General features: G+C 46.3%; 1 protein-coding gene across 1 annotated transcript in view; it reads left to right on the plus strand.

Moving 5' to 3' along the window:
* Window positions 1–457: 457 nt before the first annotated feature.
* LOC143013555 (cadherin-4-like) overlaps window positions 458–17440 on the plus strand; it is a 170576-nt gene continuing 153593 nt past the window's right edge. Inside the window, exons 1-2 of the mRNA XM_076167233.1 lie at window positions 458–526; window positions 1628–1739. Coding sequence (XP_076023348.1) covers window positions 458–526; window positions 1628–1739 — 181 coding nt within the window. The remainder of the gene's footprint in view (window positions 527–1627; window positions 1740–17440) is intronic.

Consider the following 17440-nt stretch of genomic DNA (forward strand, 5'->3'; position numbering starts at 1 on the left):
CTCAGCACACAACAGTCCGTTAGGGGAGCATCGCAGACCAGCAGGGGGGTCCTCGGAGTAGAAGCTCATCGCCTGGCGTGCTCGCTTGATCCGCAGCCATAAACGAAAGGTTTCTTCAAGTGCGTGTGCGGAGTGTGCGGACTTCTCTTCCCCGCACCGGCTGGGAGGAAGGAGGGGTCGGAGAGAGAGAGAGAGAGAGTGACGCGGGCTGCGCCTGGGTGCTGAGCTGAGCGCTCACCTGCAGAGGAGAGAGCCGGTGGGGAAACTCGGGCCAGAGCTGCAGCACACACTCACCGAGCGTGAGGGAGGGACGTAACCAGCAACCTGAGCGACAGAGGGGGGAGATATTACACATTTGGAGACGCAGCGCCACACGAGCCTCTCCGCCGGTTCCTAGTCCAAGCAGCCCTCGCTTGCTCGCCCGCCCGCCCGCTCGTCCGTCCGTCCGCTCGCCACCATGAGGACCGACTTCGCTCGGGTCGTGACAGCGGCTCTTCCTCTACTTCTTCTTCTTGACACATTCGGGGTGAGCTTTGTCGTTTTATCGCTTGTTTTTGCTGGTGCGCGAGAGTTCGAGCGAGAAGCTCCGTATGCGGCGTCTGCGGGTTCGGAGCCCCGGCGCTTGTGGGAAAGTATTGTGGTTGCGATGCATTCAAGTGCCAGTGCGGCGCAGTGTGCTGCAGTAAAGCGCAGCGCTGTTATTTCCCTATAAGTACGCTAATTGGCTCTCTAATGAATGTCGATTTGTAAGAGGAAAATAAACAGGACTTTACGATCCGCTGTTGATCCAGGGTAGGTTTTTCCGGATTTTCTCCGGTTCCGTAATGAGCCACAACAGGCAGCAGAAGTTAAATCACTGCACTATTTAAGATTGTTCGCGATCAAACAAAGCAGATCGACGCTAGTGAAGGAACAATGCGCCTTTCCGGCATAAAATATAACAAAAACGTTCGAGTTGTGAAGCGCTTTTCAACTATTTATTGCTTGATCAATCAATCGGCAGCAGCGGGATGCACCGGACACCAACAAACCGGTTCTTTCTCCTTTCTTCTCCGTTTTTCTGACTCAAACCATTGTTCCCAAAGCCTGTAAGATTAAATAAGACTGAGACATTTTCCTCTTGTTATTCCTTCCCAAGAGATGGAGCCACACACTCAGCCAGTGTATTAATGGAGTGATAAGGACCCAGTAGCTTTATTGTCCACTGCAGCCATTGTCGTTTCAACCAATGTTAAGCAGTGGGTGCAAAGTTTTCTGTGCAACAAACACATACACACACACACACACACACACACACACACACACACACACACACACACATTTCCCACCTCCTCTGGCCAGGAGTCAAAACAATTTTCATGCACTTCTCTGTTTTCTCTCTCCTGTCATTTTTTTTCTCCCATTGTACATGTGTTGTACATGTGTTGACAGATGTGATGTGGTGTGAGTGAGAGTGTATTTAATGAGCATGTACCTAGATGCATATACCTGTAAACTTGTTGAATATATTTCTTGTGACTGCGGTGCAATAGGCTGCCTTTCTTCAAGGCCTATGGCCAAAGAGAAGCACACAATCAATGAAATCCATGTTTATTGATGTCTCACAATGTATTCCCGTCCTTTTCAGAGGAATAATGGGGAACTTGCCTCCAAAGATCCCTGCCGACCTGGCTTCTCTCAAAGCTTCTACTCCGTGCTGATTTCAAGGGATGTACTGCGAGATCAGGGCATACGAAAAGGTAAGACCTTTCATTTGAATGTGGGCTATTTTGTGTTTTGCCAAAGATGGTTTTAAATTTGTTTTAGGGTTTTTGCCTCTGCACTTATTCTAGTAGAAGCAAAATATGAATAGGGTGGAATGTGTTTCTTCATTATATAACCTTCAGATTATTGAAGTGGCACTTAGATATTCATCTGGGAAATTGTGCTGACAGATTAGATAAAAAGATTAAACTCGCTTACATTGATGCATGTGTTTGAAGTTGAGGCTGACATCATGTATTGAATGAACAGCTGCAGCAGGGAATTAAACAAATGACCCCAGGAGCATTCAGTCTGTTGCAGTGTGGAGCTGCACAAAAGCCAAGAAACAACTCGGATTAAAAAAATGTTTATGTATCCAATCATTTATTTTGCTAGGTGTGGATGTGATGAATAACAATGATAGTAGTAATGATGATGATATTATTATTATTCACACTACAGCGTTCTACCCATTTGTATGCGTGTGTTCCAATTACACTGTGAGTCAACCAAGTTTGAGGGGCCGATAGTGCAGGAAATGGAATCGACATCCTGTGTCTAATCTGGCACTGCTCCTGCCAATGTAGGCTAATTGCAATTCTCTATTGATCCTAATGGTTTTTTTCTCATAGCTCAGCTAAGCTGTATTGTTTTGCTGTGGGCGCACAATAGCTCTTGTGGGTCGACTGTGTCTTCGGCAGCTGCACAGTATATATTTCTCACTCTCCTTAGCTCAGAGAGACCTGGTGTGGATACAGCTGTCTAGACGTACACAGACACACACACACACAGACACACCCACACACACACACACACACACACACACACACACACACACACACACACACACACACACACACCAAGGTCTTTTCGACGAGGGATATACAGAGCAAATAAATAATAATAAAAATAACATTACATTATATTTTTGATTATTTTCTGTATTGTGTTGGTATTTATGTTTGTCCTTTCCCAGAGTGATATAAGCCCGGCTGATGCTATTCGCTTTGTTTTTGAGCTTCATTAACTTCAGTGTGTTGCTGCTAGGCTCAGAGTGGGGCTACATGTGGGACATGGCTGTTTGTGGTGAGGTTGCTCTCTGTGTGGTAGTAAAGTCTTCAGCCCAGCAGGGGGTGTCAACACAATCAAACAATCGCAGAGTAAGCCGTCACTGCTGCACAGGAGCCATTCATTTCACAGAGCATTATTTGTAGGGTTTGGTAGTTGAAATTGTTTTTCTGTCCAAACATAAACTATTATTACTTGTCTAAAAAGGTTGCATTGTGTTCAGAACCTTTTTGGCTGTGACTTCACTTCACAGTTGGATTCACACCTCTTTATTTTCGTACATGAAAAACACTTTTTATCACGTCTGCAAACTGCCCAGTTCAAACTTTGTTTGATCTGTTGGCCGCTGCACGGGAGCAGCTGGGAGATACTGAACCTTGCTCAAGGGCACCTAAGCAAAGATAATTAGGCAGGGGCAAGTGATGCTGATTCACTTCCTTTGCACCTTCCAGATGCATTATGCTGATCCAGGAATCAAACTGGCACCCTTTGGTCACTGTGCTGGTTAGCCATTCTTTAGGCCATAATGGATCTATATGTGTACACAGTAAATGCATTCATTTATCATCCATGTACATACACAGAATCTTGTTGAGGTCACATGGGACCATCTTTAGGTTGACACACAGCTGCACCTCGAGTGCTGTCAGAGAACACAGCTGCGTTGGACAGGCACTCACACTCACTCAGTACAAACACACACACACACACACACACACACACACACACACACACACACACACACACACACACACACACACACACACACCATGTGTGATTTACAGGGCTCAGGCAGTTGATTTATAGTTGGTAAGGGTGTCACTGGAGGGAGGCAGGAAGCTACTTTGGAAAGGCTTTAATAATAACATTGTTTAACCCAGAACCGTCAGATGGGGGCAGGAGTAATGGCACCCGTGTGCACGCGCATGCACTCAAACACACACACACACACACACACACACACATGCACGCACGCACATTGTTGCACACACACATATTCATGTTAGCCACAAGGGTAATAATGGGAAGGACAGAACTAGGACTTTGGCCATGATGGGGAGGATGCCTGGGTTTAGATGGTAGGTCAGCAGAGGAAGAGGGGAAAGAGGGAGAGTTGCACTCCCCGTTTTACCATTTATTACACAAGTACCAGCAAATTGCCTAGAATGTAAAAGGCCACTGTAGACCTTTAAAACAAAATACAGTGATGACAAAGCCAAGGAAGAATCTTGGCTAACCTGCAGTTTTCCTAATGGTACAATCTTCCTTTTTATTATTTTCAATATGACTCTAGATTAAACTGAAACATTTTAAAATCTTTGGTTATTACATCAAGTTGATTCCCTTCGGCTCTGTATTGCATTCATTAATCATTTGAACTTTCTCTTCAATTCTTGATTAATCTTGCAAGCAATGCTCGTATTCACTTTGCAGAAATTACCGGCCTGCTGTCAACTGAGAGCAACTTTTTATTGATAAATGCAGTCTGTTCAATAAGCATTTCACAGCTATCAAAAGTGTAAACTGCATTGTGCCTGAGTGAGCCGATTCATTCGCTTTATCTCTAGGTTATAATTGCTTTCAATTCCCAAATCTGGCTTTGGAGCCTTTTATATGAACAACTGAGAAACCGCAGGAGCTGTAGAGGTGAGCTGATGGGTTTCAGGGTCGAGAGGCTGCTCTCAGAGTTAATGGTTTTTGTGTGTGTGTTTGCGTCGTGCTGTGGATGGCTGCTGTCTTCTCTCCCTGGTTTGTGTTATAGCTATGACAGCTTCTTTACCACTCGCACACTCAGGGCACCATTAGAGTTAGAGCCCTGCCAGGCCTGCTTAACGTTACTCACCAAATGACGCACACGCACACGCACACACACACGCACACGCACACACACACACACACACAATGAGCTTTGCAACCAAACCATAACATTTCTGTTGAGCTTGAATAAGTCTAACGGCTGTAGGAAAATATACTTGGTTAAAAAAATAATTTGAAGATTTGATGTTTGGATCACTAATTTTGTAATCTCTTGCTGGAAAACCACAAGCTGGGCCCCTTGCCAGACTCTGAGATAAACAGAGCCAGGCAACGTAACCTCATCCCATGTGTCCCTGCATCCCTCTGCTGATTCTGTTCCTGGTAATGAAAGCCAGGGACGGCGGTTTCAGCTCACTGGGCTCACTCTGCTGACCTTGGACTTTGTTTGGGTTACTGGTGGTTTTGAGTAGTCCAGGCTTTCTGCATGTTTGAGCGCGGCTGTGTTTGCCTCCCTTGTGTGTGTGTGTGTGTGTGTCTGTGTGTGTGTGTGTGGACAGCGTGAGAGAGAGAGATTGGGGATTGAAAGAGAGATTAGGTGTCTGCGATATGAATGCTGACATACACAGTGCACGTAGTCTCTCAGTGAGAGCTACAGTGTTTCTCAGCAGTCATCACTTTGTTTTGGCTCTGTTCTTCTTGAACTCATAGGAATGAATGGCCTAAATGTTTGTATCAAGACGACCACAGCTGGCCTGAACCTTCCCGGCTCAGCTTCCCAGCCGTGCTCGTATTATTCGAGGCGTCGTCAGCTTTCTGTCCGTCTCTCTGTCTCGCCGCCGCTCACAGTGCAGTTGATCTCATTTAAGTCTCTGCCTTCCCTCCCTGACCCACGCCGTTTCTCGCCTCCTTCAGTCGCCCCAGGTCTCGATCGTATTTGTCGACTTCTCTAGCTGTGCATTACTTACCCCCCCCCCCCAGGTTAAAATGCTCACTCATTCTGGAAGCAGGAGGTCTGCCTGAGAGAGCTTTGCATTCTGAGTAAAACAAATGGGCCTGGGCTGAATTCCCCCCCTCCCCCCCAGGATAATGGTTCCAATAGCTTTACCTGCATGTATCCAGGAGGCTCTGCTTTGGTTTATTTGCTGATTTTTCCAATATAGCACACAATATAACTTTGTTTCTGAACATAATTATAGGACGTGACGTACAATATGCAAGCTGATAAACAGTCAATTTCCCCCTTTTAACGTGCATCGCCCATTCTGCTTGAAAAATGGCACTGCAGCACAAATCACCTCACCTAATCCTCCAGCTGGAGGTATCGGCGATACATAAGACGGATGAGCCTTTGGTAAGCTCGTCTCTAGAATCGGCCAGAATCGGACCCGTTACACACACACGCGCAGAAATCTGCTCCTGACGCGGGGGGGACAGAGGTTCTCTTTGAAGGAGTGACTCATAGCCTGAGTAAATAAAAGATGCCATTTCCTTTCACAAGCTCCATGGGGACGGACAATACGTCAATTTTCTCTTTCCCCGCACCCTCAAACAGAATTAGATTGTTTTGATTTCCTGTTTACCTTTTGCCCCAATTCTCATGATACACAGCCTGCGGTGTTATCTGGGTCGATAGCAGACAGGCCTCCTCATGGAGATTAGACCTTGTTGGAATACAGCCCCCTTTTGTTTTCTTCCGTTTCTGCCTAAATCACCCTCATTGTTTTCTCTCCATCTTTATTAGTTTTGGATCATGGTATCTTACTTTATTATATCTCCCGCAAAGTCATATCTCTCCCCACTTCCCACTCTGGCTGCCGTTCTTAATCATTCATGTTTAGTCTCCGCATCCCTCTTCCATATAACCATCTAATCTCTGTTCTAATGCAAAATAACAACACAAATCTCTCCCCGCCATCTGTTTGAACCATTACATGCTTTATTGGTCATTTCTGTGAGGATATTCAGTCATGGAGACAGCCGCAGTCACATCGGTTTACCGCGGTTATTAATACGGGAGATGCGTGAGACTGACATTTGTTGGGAGTCGTTTGCAAAGCGCTGAGGACGCCGCAGACATACCAAGGCGCTGGTTTATGCTTCCCGGGCCAAAGGCTAATCTGACTTCTGGGAGCAGTTACAAATAGCCAGTTGACGTATATTTACTGAACGTGTAACCTCAGCCCTGATGTATGTGCTCAATAGGTTTAAAGAATTGCATGTGGATTTTTCCTGAGAGACTCGTGCAGATGATTTAACCGCACGGGCTGAGCGTTTCATTCTCCACCCCGGTCCAGACATGAGTTGTTTATGAGATAACCGAGAGCGACGAGGGTCACACCTGCGGGAGTTCCGTCTTGATAAATGCTGTAAGGCTCGGGAGGCGCATGTTGCGAAACAGCTACGTGCCTTTGTTTGCTGGCGTCTGCGTGCGCGCTGCGTGTGCGTGCTGCGTGTGCGTGCGTGCTGCGAGCGCCGCGGCAGTTGTCCGGGCGCTCCGTTGATAACCGGCGTTCCTCCAGGTTTTGCCAGCCTGGTCACAGAAAAGCACGCAGGAGACGAGGAGGAGAGGAGAAAGCAAGCAGGTGGAGGCCATTATTTTTTAATGAGATTTTTGACATCTCCCCTTGTTTTGAGAGAACAGACGATGGGAATGGCGGGAGGGAGAGGCGGGGTGGACGAGAATAAGGGGAGACTTCCTACAGATTGAGTTACTCAGTGGTGTGTGTGAACTCTGCATCCTTGTCATCTGCTTGGTACATTAAGAGCCCTCCTGCCTTGGTATGATGGGCCTTCTGGGGTGCAACCGGACCAAGGTTATTGCCCTTTTGAAGGCATTAAACACTTTGCTGGTCTCCAGGTCTTAAATGCACAGATGGCCTGTATGGGCTATGAAGTATGAAGTGTGTACGATGACAAGGGGACACTACACACACACACACTCACTCTCTCTCTCTCTCTCTCTCTCTCTCTCTCTCTCTCTCTCTCACTCTCACTCTCACTCTCACTCTCTCTCTCTCTCTCTCAAACACACAGAGTTTGTCCGAAGCTTTTGTAGTTGGTGTCAGATTAATGCTTTGTCATGGCGATGGCGACGTGTCCCCTCTGTCATTGGTGGAACATCTTTACATGAGGAGTAAACGCAGCGCACAACACTTCCTGTCCCGGCCTTTTGCTTGGGATACGGCAGGCGGGGATTACACCAGCGGGATAACGTTAAGCCTGCAAGGTTGTTTTCTCATCGCTTTGGTGTCACACTGACCATGTCCTTCAGCGAGGCTACTGTCAAAGGGAGAGATGGAGGGTGAAGTAGTGGGAGACATCCATTATCCTCAGGGAAGAGGAAAAAATTAAGCTTAAGATAAAGTTTGTCCCCGGAAGCAGCAAGTAGAAGATCGCATATAATGCTATTTACTGGCGCGCACACACACACACGCACGCACACAGAAACAGAGAGTCATTATGACACTCCTAAACAAATGGGATCCAGATTTCCCCTCCCAGGCCGCCCACTACTGCAGTATATTGCCTTGGCTTGAGCCCAAACTCTGTGGTGTCCTCTTCCTACCCACTCACTCCCAAGTCCTCCAGTGCCTCTGCGTGTGTGTGTGTGTGTGTGTGTATGGCAGCATTTTAATTACAGCCTAATTGATTCAGTTAGAAATGATGCGACTGTGAAAGCAACCGGCAAAATGATGATTCAGCCATCACAGCTGTATGACTTTTCATTTTTTTGCCCCCCCCCCCATGATAAAGACATTTAGTTGAAATGTCCAAAGCCACGCCTTTTGATTCCTATTCTTCTTTTCTTCTGCGGCAGATTAAAAATACACCAACTCAGTCTGGGATAATTGCTCGTTTTCCTCCAAAGTGACATTTTCTTTCTGTAACTGAAAAAAACCCCAACATAAAGTGAAGCCAACTACAACCATCCAATTTATGGTAATTCACAGCATATAGGAAACTCTTGAAATTAAAGAGACTTCTGTTTTTCTCACAGTTCTCTAATCAACCAGAAGACGAGTGTGATCTCTGAGAACACTGCCAGGACATTTCGAGAGCATTAGCGCCTCGTACGCTATTCCCTTTGCTCCGAGATCCCCCGTCTTTGTGAAGGGAGGATGAAACGTACGACGGAAGCCCCTGCAAAGACCGGGTTTTCCGGTAATCACTAATTGTGTCCTGAACTCCCTGTCAATGTTCCCCCATTAAGTTCTTAAGTTCAGCGCACAGTCGAGCCGTCGGGAGGGAGAAAGGGGAAGAAATAGGGAGGAAAGGAGACGAGGAGATGGGGTCAGCCAGAGAGTGCCCGTAATGTTAGTTAATCAAAAGACAATGATGAGTCCCACGACGTCTGGGCCTGAGCATTCAACAAGCTAAAAGCTAATAAGGGGGCTAACAAAGGCGCTTGTTTTGGCGCTCTGACTGTGTGATATCGCATGTAAAGATAGATTTGGCTTTGTGTTTCCCCGCGCTGAGGGTTGCAGGGTTGTCGGTTGGCGATGCTCCTCTTCAGGCTGGTTACTCCCTCAAGGGTTCTCAGGCAGGTTTGGTTTTTAATGAGGAACCGGCTAGTAAACCTCAAAATGCAGTGCATGTGAACCACAGGAGCAATCACACTCGCACTGTGACGGAAAGAAGTCCTGGCACATACATATACATGTAAAATCATCTAATCTGTTACATGCAGCGCAATGTAGTCAATCATCCAAATGTCTCTCCATATGTGGAGAGGTGAAAACAAGCATTCTGGTATTCTTCAATAAATCATTGAGCACTGTCAGGAAAGCCCCAAATTTACACCTTCGGACGGTGGAAAGTAATTACACAAGTCTTTGTCGACGGAGAATTGGCACGATTGCCGCCGCTTATTGCCAGTGAAGTGAAGATTTTATAAATTAGAAATCTGTGAGCAATAACATCCAGCATTGGCATTAAAGCGACGCAATCAGTTCTAAATTGAAACACATATTTTATTCTCCACGGTCTCCTTAATTTGTTTTGCTTGTTAATTATCCGTGGAGCTATATGTCAGCACGGCACTGCCGCACCGATGCTGGGCCAAATTCCTGTTTGTTGTGTTTGCTTTGGATGACGGGAGGCAGCGTGGAGCGTTCGGAAAGAAATCAAGTGTTTTTAAGCGAGAAAAGTCAGTGGTGCGCCGCCAATATAATACAGGAATCACAGACAGATTGTTGTAGCTGTGGCAACAGTTGTCATGGAGCCTTAATAAGTTGCACATACTCAATCATTCAGTTAACGTTTGCACTTCACGGAGCATGTTATTTATAAATACTTGAAAGGACAATTATTGGCTATACACAGGAGGCCACTGTGCTGTATTGAGTGTTTTGTCCAATTTATACTGCAGTGGCCGGTGCTGTCTAAAGCGTCCACATGTCTACTGCACAAGACACAAGCAGCAGCATACACGCTAACGAAGCTACATTGTGAATTTAAATTATGGATGCTTGGATGTTTCCTGCCAAAAAAAGAAAAAGTGTGTCCGAGGCCTGAAGAATATTCATAATATAACTTGTTCATTTTATTCTGAAAGCTCTAAGAGAAAGTGCTTATTCCTCTGTGGAGAATCTAATTATCCGGTGGCTACAATATTCGACAGAACTCGGCACCAGGGGCTGAATACTGTGCACTGCTATGTGACACGGGGGGCATTTCGGTGTCTGTAAGCATGAAACGGGGCCTTGTAACTTTATTGGTCAAACATAACGAACTAAATGTTGGCTCCAAGCCGTCCTCGAGCCGCTGGGAGCGCCGCACTTTTAAAGGCACACAGGCCAGCTACCCCCCTTTCTTCTCTCTTTCTGTCTGTCTGTCTATTGTCTTTTTTTTCTTTCCTCAGCACATCAGAGGAAGAGGCAAAGAGCGAGGGTAATAAAAGGGCCTCGCTTCCCTCCTCTGGCCCTGGGAGAGGAGCAGATAAGTTGTCTAAGCTTTGAGTCTGAGGATGATCAAAAACAGAGCGAATCCCGTGGCCACTGGGGGAACGAGCTCCTGTTAGGGAGCGAGGGAAACGAGGAAGGGAGGAGGAAGAGGAGGAGGAGGAAGAGGAGCCCACAGTCAAAGGGGACGAGTTTTGGCTTGTCTCTAGAGTAGGACGGGATGTGGAGCTACAGACAGGATGGCAGGCAGACGGAAGGGAAAAGAGAAAAGTTTGAACTTTAGCACGCACGCCCACATGATGCGTTGACTCTGTCCTGTCGTAGGGAGGTCCTGCACGATGATTGACAGTCTGTTTGGCCTCATTGTACAGTGGAGATAATGAATATTTTATTGGCCTTCTTTGAAATGGGTTTGAGAAAGGTTAGTTACCGCACACACACACACACACTCGCGCACTATGTATTGACTGTCCCTGGAGACAAGAGACGAGAGACAGGTCCCTGGTCTAGGGGGTGATTATCCTAAATGCAGAAATGAAAGGATTACAAAGCGACGGTGTAATCCAGCTGTCAATCCCACGCCTCATTAGCAAACATAGGTTTCCAAACCGGAGGAGAGCGGAGAGGCAGGAGAGGGGTCGGGAGAGCGGGAAAGGGGGGCTGAGGGGAAGAGATAGCAAAGGGAAACTAAGTGAGGGGGGGGGGAGGAGGAGAATAGGATGTACTGTAAGATCGGGGGGAAGAGGAAACCAAGGAGGGGAGGGGGGAGAGGGGGGGAGGGAGGTAACAGCCTCGCCATCCAGCTCAGGGGGCTCTGCAGATAGTTTTTATTAAGCTTTCATCTGCTTTTCCTCTCCCCCTCTACGCTCCTCCACGCCGGCAGCGGCAACAAAAGCAGATGCGGCGAGCACTAGCCATGTCAGTCACGTCCCGAACCCGCCGTTCTACCCCTAATTCCCTGATTAATTAAGAACAGTGATTTGTTAATTTAATTGTAGGTGTTGGGTCGGGTTTTTTTTTTTTCCCTCTCTCCCCCCTCCGCCCTGCCTCCTCGCTCGCTCCCACTTTCTTCTCCTGTTGTTCCCTCTCCTCCTCCTCTTTGGCAGGCTAATTCGCCCTGCAGCTTTGAGGAGGGGAAATGAAAGGTGCAGCAGAGGAAGCCTTCATATGGTTTATTAAGAATTGATTTGCCACAGTGGCAGAGGGAGGGAGGGAGTAAGACCGGCAGCGGGGAGGTGTGCCGCCGACGTGCCTCCCAAGAAGACGCCTCAGGGTTTGGGAGAGAGGGAGGGAAAGGGCACAGGAGCAAGAAGGGGGGATCGTCCAGGTGTTTTCACAGGGTGGCTTTAAGAGTAGCACCTGGCCCTCCACCTCCTCAACATCTGATCCATCTGACTCGTGTTTGACCTCTAGTGTTCCAGCTTTGGAAAGTGTTTTGCGTTTAGCGTTTTCAGCCTGTTTCAGCCGCCGATGGACCGGTTTGCAAATGCTTTTTCCGTTTGAGATGTCATTCGGCCCCAGCGCTGTTTATGCCAACCGTTGCATCCATAACGAGGTTCTTCTATACCAGCGTTATCTCCTCTGCTGGTCGTCTTGCTCGTGCACTGGACAGCGTGGTAGGGCCGAGATCGACGAAAGATGGGAGGCATTAAAGCTTCAAAGCGTAGGGGGAGGACAGAGAAGCAGACCCCCCCCCCCCCTCTCTATGCATGGCCCTGGGTCAGGAGAGTCTGCGAAAGAGGAAGGTCATCTTACCTTTACCAACCCCCCCAGGTCTGCACAGAAGCCCCTGACCCCGCATGTACAGCTGGTCAGACACCGGAGCCTCGGACGCTCATTGTCTCTCCAGTCAGGTTTTCCCTCCCCACGTCCCTGTTTTTTTTGGTCGGCTGAGGTAGTTTATTCTATTTTCAATCTCCGTGACTTGATTGGCCACTGCTGTGTTCCAATTCCTCTCATCACGGAAGCGTGGCATTTCCCATTATCCCGTCACTTAATTTATTCACAAATTATTCATAGTTTGATGAATCACAAAGTTTAGCGACGGCAATTTGACAGATTCTGCTGTGTTTTAAGGAAATGGTTTCAGAATGGAAAAGCGTTCTTTTGTGTGTGTGTGTGTGTGTGTTTTTCTTGGCATGAGTGCACGTGTGTTTGGTGAAAATTGAACGAGGGAAAGTTTGTTTTTCCTTGAAATACAAACACACAATAAAGACTCTCTGTGGGATGGTGATAAAAGATGCAGCTTCATCACACATCATCCATACTTTACTACAACAACAACGACATTGCTTGGTTTCTGTGATGAAACGGAGTTACAGAACACAGGCAGAGCGTAATAGCACCATCTCTGACATGTGACAGCTAACATGTATGATCTTGAATTAGCTGCCAGTCAGAGAAGCTTTATATAGCTTTACACGTCCGTATCCTCATTACTCCTTACTGATCACCACCTTATTAGGTAGGCATGGTTGTCACTTGTACATACACAATCATTTCCGAGGCACAGCAGATATTAAGTTCGAGCCCATCGCTGATTTCTCCATATATTTTTGTCAGCTTGAGGTCTACCTGGCGTCTGACAACCATTTGGACCCAGAAAGTCCAAGTTTGGATGGTAGAGCTCTCCTTCTAAACAGCGTCTCTCTCTCTCTCTCTCTCTCTCTCTCTCTCTCAGAGGCCGGCATCTAGAAATGCTGAGCTGGATTGGATGCCCGCTGGACAGTGCGAATAAAGACAAATGATGCCGCATTGAAGGGCACTGCTCTCCTCTGTTATAGCCAAGAAGGTAGAATATTCTTCATAGACCCCCGCTCTTTCTAATGGAGCAGAGGCAGAAGCATCTTTCATCCAATTGATCCAAACACGCACTCCAGCCGAAGGAGAGCAGAGTCGTGCACTGGAGAAAGAGCCGTCGCTTTGAAGCGCACGCGTATTTGCATACACGCGATTGCTGCAGTGTGCACTGCACCACCGCTTTGTGTGAGCGGTTTGCACGGAGAGTTAAATGCGATGGCACAACAAATACATCAAATCATATATTTTCATCATTATTTATCGCACATCAATAGCCCACTGCAAGTTTGGCTATGGGCATGATCTTGTTTGTGTGTATATTGCTTTTGTATGTCAGCATAGGAGTGATTTGTCCTGCAGATGCAGACTAATGAATGAGGCATCCTGCTCGTGGGCTGATATTAGCCTGGGTAGCAGTTCCTTTGATGTGATTAGCTCCATGCGCTCTCTTGACAAATTGGGCTGTCCTTTCCTCACAGCTGAAGCACTAATCTATGCCAAGAAACAAAGAAACTCCTTCCGCCTAACAGGACATGTGGTTCTGCGTGTGTCCTGTCTATTTGTGTGTGTGTGTGTAGGAGTATGGATGGAGGGACAGGGGGATGGTTAGGTATAAAATCTAAATCAATAATCAAAGGGAATTTTTTTATTTAAATTCATATAAACACCAGTGGTTGTGGCAGGTCTCCTCTGTAGCACCCACAGGCCCACATTAAATCATCTGCTGAGAGTTATGGAATGGGAGCTCGCAGCTCGACCAATTGGCAAGCACCATCAAGCTATTCAGGTGTAGAAAGGAATCGCATTAAAGTTTCACAGCGCTGATCAATCACGTGTTTGCTGAAAAGGCCATTTGATCTACCAGCAGATTGTGCCCATTGATACACACAGATAGAGTCTTGTCAAGCCGCAGTGAGGGATGCCAAGCTTGTGGGCTCGTCGCGAGCGGCACTAGGCTGGCTAAAGAGAAGAACTGGATGGCAATTAGGATTATTGATGCAATGAATCGATGAGTGATTGTCCCCCTTTGTACGGATGGCTTTGCTCTAGTTTGCCAGTATCTTCTTCCTCTCACACAGATGGACAGAGGCAATGCAGTTATTTCTTTTCACCTGATTCAGCCAGCCTTTTTATAAATTAAGTTTAAGTATAAGAAAGAAAGTAAGTAGGAGTTTTCATTCATTCTATTTATGTGTTTTTTTTATGGATTCTGTTTTTTCCACAATCTAATAAAGAGGTGTTTCTAATCAAATAGGTGCGTAGAAATGTAACAATTTATTCTATTTATTTTTTAGTTTAAGTGCTTCATTGCAGAGATTCACAGTAAATGAAAATGTAGAAGCCAAATATTTTAGTGGCAGCATCAACAAAACGGTTCTTTTTATTTTATCCAACACATTCACATCACATAGATGCAGTCCCATGTCTCTCACAATTACAAGCTGAATCAACATTATTACCATCACAAAAGTAGGATTCAAAACAAGGGTGTTTAAAACCTTTCCTCTGGGTGTACTCTGGTTTATCCACACACACACACGCTCTTTCCTACCTAACCTCACTCGGAAACCCGCTGCACTCAAGGGAATTCGGGACAGTGTCACGGCAAATTACCCTCATCTGTTTGCAGTCAGATTTATCTTGGAAATTAACGCATAAACCATCGGGGCCCATCCCTGGAGCAGCTTTAGAGAGACTTTCTAAATATTTAACTTTAATTTAGATAGCACTACTCAAAGGTAATTGTATTGGATGACTCTGAAACTTTTTAAATAATGGAAATCTGTCAGCTCGGCTACTTACGATGCTGTTAAATGACTCAAACGGGCTATGGATTGGCGAGCTGTGGTGGAAGACAAATAGGCGGCGTATATATTCCTCTTATCTGACTGGATGTGGGCACGTGCACTCAGTATTCCTCTTGATAATCACGTGAAGAAAAAAAGCTTAGCCTATCTTGGACGCATAGGAATGGCCTCCTTTGCCGAAGAAGTAACTTAAATGTCAGACTTCAGGGGTGTGTGTATTGACCGTGTGTGATAGTATGGATTGTTTGCGTTTGTTGCAAAGCTGAAACAATGCTCATACCCACACCAGGATCAATGCTTTCAATATTACACCTCTCTCCCTGCTCTCTCCATTGTCTTTGGCCTGCCCGCCTCCTCTCCCCCCACCTTGTCTCCTCCTGCCTCACTCCTTTACTGTGGCAAGTAGAGACTCTTATCATTGATTTTCCCTCCCCTCGCCCCTGTTCACTCTCTGCAGCGCCTCCCAACTTATCTGGCTCTGACAGAACAATGCTGCAGTAGCAGGGCACTCAAGGACAGATTAGATTGTTTGGGGATTCTCATTTCTCATTTTTTGGTCTATTGTGTAGCACATAACTACCTCTATGATATTGTTTATCTGCCCCGATCACTTGGAACTGCAACTGCTCCTTACTTGTCGGCTCCTTGGTGCAGGAATAGACTCTTGTCTTCTTCTATCTTCCTTCCGCGTCAGGGCACATTAGTTAAAAATGTAGTTAAGCTGAACGTGTGTGTCTTTGCACACATGTTGGTGTGTGAGTGTGCATGTGTTTTCACACTTACAGTGTGAGTGTATGGGGTGGCAGTGCCTCCTCTGTCTGAGTCACGGTAATTATTGCGCTTCACTGCCTCTGTAGAAGTCAATGAAGCTGAACTCATTGTCTCTCTCTACATGGAAGTCAACAATTGTGTGAATTCCCCAGCGACATCACAGACGCTGCTGAACCAGCTTCCTGCATTTGTCTCATTTTACTTTGTCCTTTCTCCCTTTTTCACGTTCTCACCTGTGTTTTTTTCACGTTTCATTAAGTTCCACTTGAAGTAATTGAGCTCAAGTGGGTCAATGTTTTCTTTTCATGCACGTGTTTCTGTAATGAATTTCAAACCTTCAACATGGCCTGTGTGAAGTTGTTAACAGCAGGGCTTAATGTCATTTCCATTAATAGTTAATCGAAATTTGATCGCATTTGTATTGCTTTTGAACAAAAATTACCGTTCTCTACAAAATTAAAGGGCTAAGAGTCTATTTTGCCACTGTGTATATGTTTAAAAACTAATGTCATTCCGCGCCACACTTGGCCTCTCAATGACTGCCTGAGCAATAACTGTCTCCAGACTTGCTGAGATGGAGAGGAAATGTTATCATTAACTGTGCTTGGGCTAAAACCACTGCGGCCACACTGGCAGCTTATGGGAGCCTGCCAGTTGTTCTCAAACCGTGAAGCCCTTTAGTAGTGTTTAACCTTCACACTGCATCGCAAGGAAGAGCACATTCACTGGCATTCATAGCTTAGCCTCAAACCCTGGCTACTTAAATGGGAACTGTGTGTGTGTGTGGGGGGGGTACTAAAAGGAGGTTAGTTGTGTGGAATGGATGGTTGAGCCCAAGTGAGATATGCTGGATCAGATTTAGGCAGCGGTGGCTTAGGTTAGCTAATTACAGTTTGGGATATGGGGAGATAAGATGGAACGGGACGCATGGAGGTAGAATGACTCCAACTGTTTCTGTCCTTCTTGAATGCGGATGAAAACTTGGGGCAATGAGTTGCCATGGAAACAACAGAAGCCAACTGTAGCGCTTTATGTCTTCTATTAGTTGGTTGGCATTGGATGTATTTAATGTAGCAATGTAGGAACTGAAAGGAAGCTGCAACAGAGCGTGAGAGACCGAGAGAAAGAAAATGGACAGTCTTCAAGCTCATGAATGCAGCGTTTCATTTAAAGTATTTATTTAAAGTTCAAACTTGTTGTGTACAAGTTCATGTGTGGCCTTCGATGTTGGAGAGAGATGGTGAGTGAAGGTACCATACAGGGACGGAGGCGTAGGAGCTGGAAGCGGCTTAGCACAGATGTTGTGAATGTGGTCCTGTTGTCCGAAAAACTGTCCAGCGTCGAGCCGCGCCTGCTAAACCAGCACGCCTGCAATTAGCACAGAGACACAAAGAAAAAAGAACAAATGATTTGCCTGCCAGTCACATGCTGTGTGAGTCTTTTGGCGCCACTTAGCTGCTGTCGCCATGTTTAGAGTGCATAAATTGGTCTGCAGTTGTGCGTTGGCTCACAAACTGTCCTCCTCAGTGTCCGTTTGTTTCAATTGTTATTGTTCCTTAATAGGCCGACAGAGGCATCTATATGTAATAGTTT

This window comes from Genypterus blacodes, unplaced genomic scaffold, assembly GCF_046128005.1.
Source record: "Genypterus blacodes isolate CSIRO-AG114 ecotype Tasmania unplaced genomic scaffold, CSIRO-AGI_Gbla_v1 ptg000156l_1, whole genome shotgun sequence".
Lineage (NCBI taxonomy): Eukaryota > Metazoa > Chordata > Actinopteri > Ophidiiformes > Ophidiidae > Genypterus > Genypterus blacodes.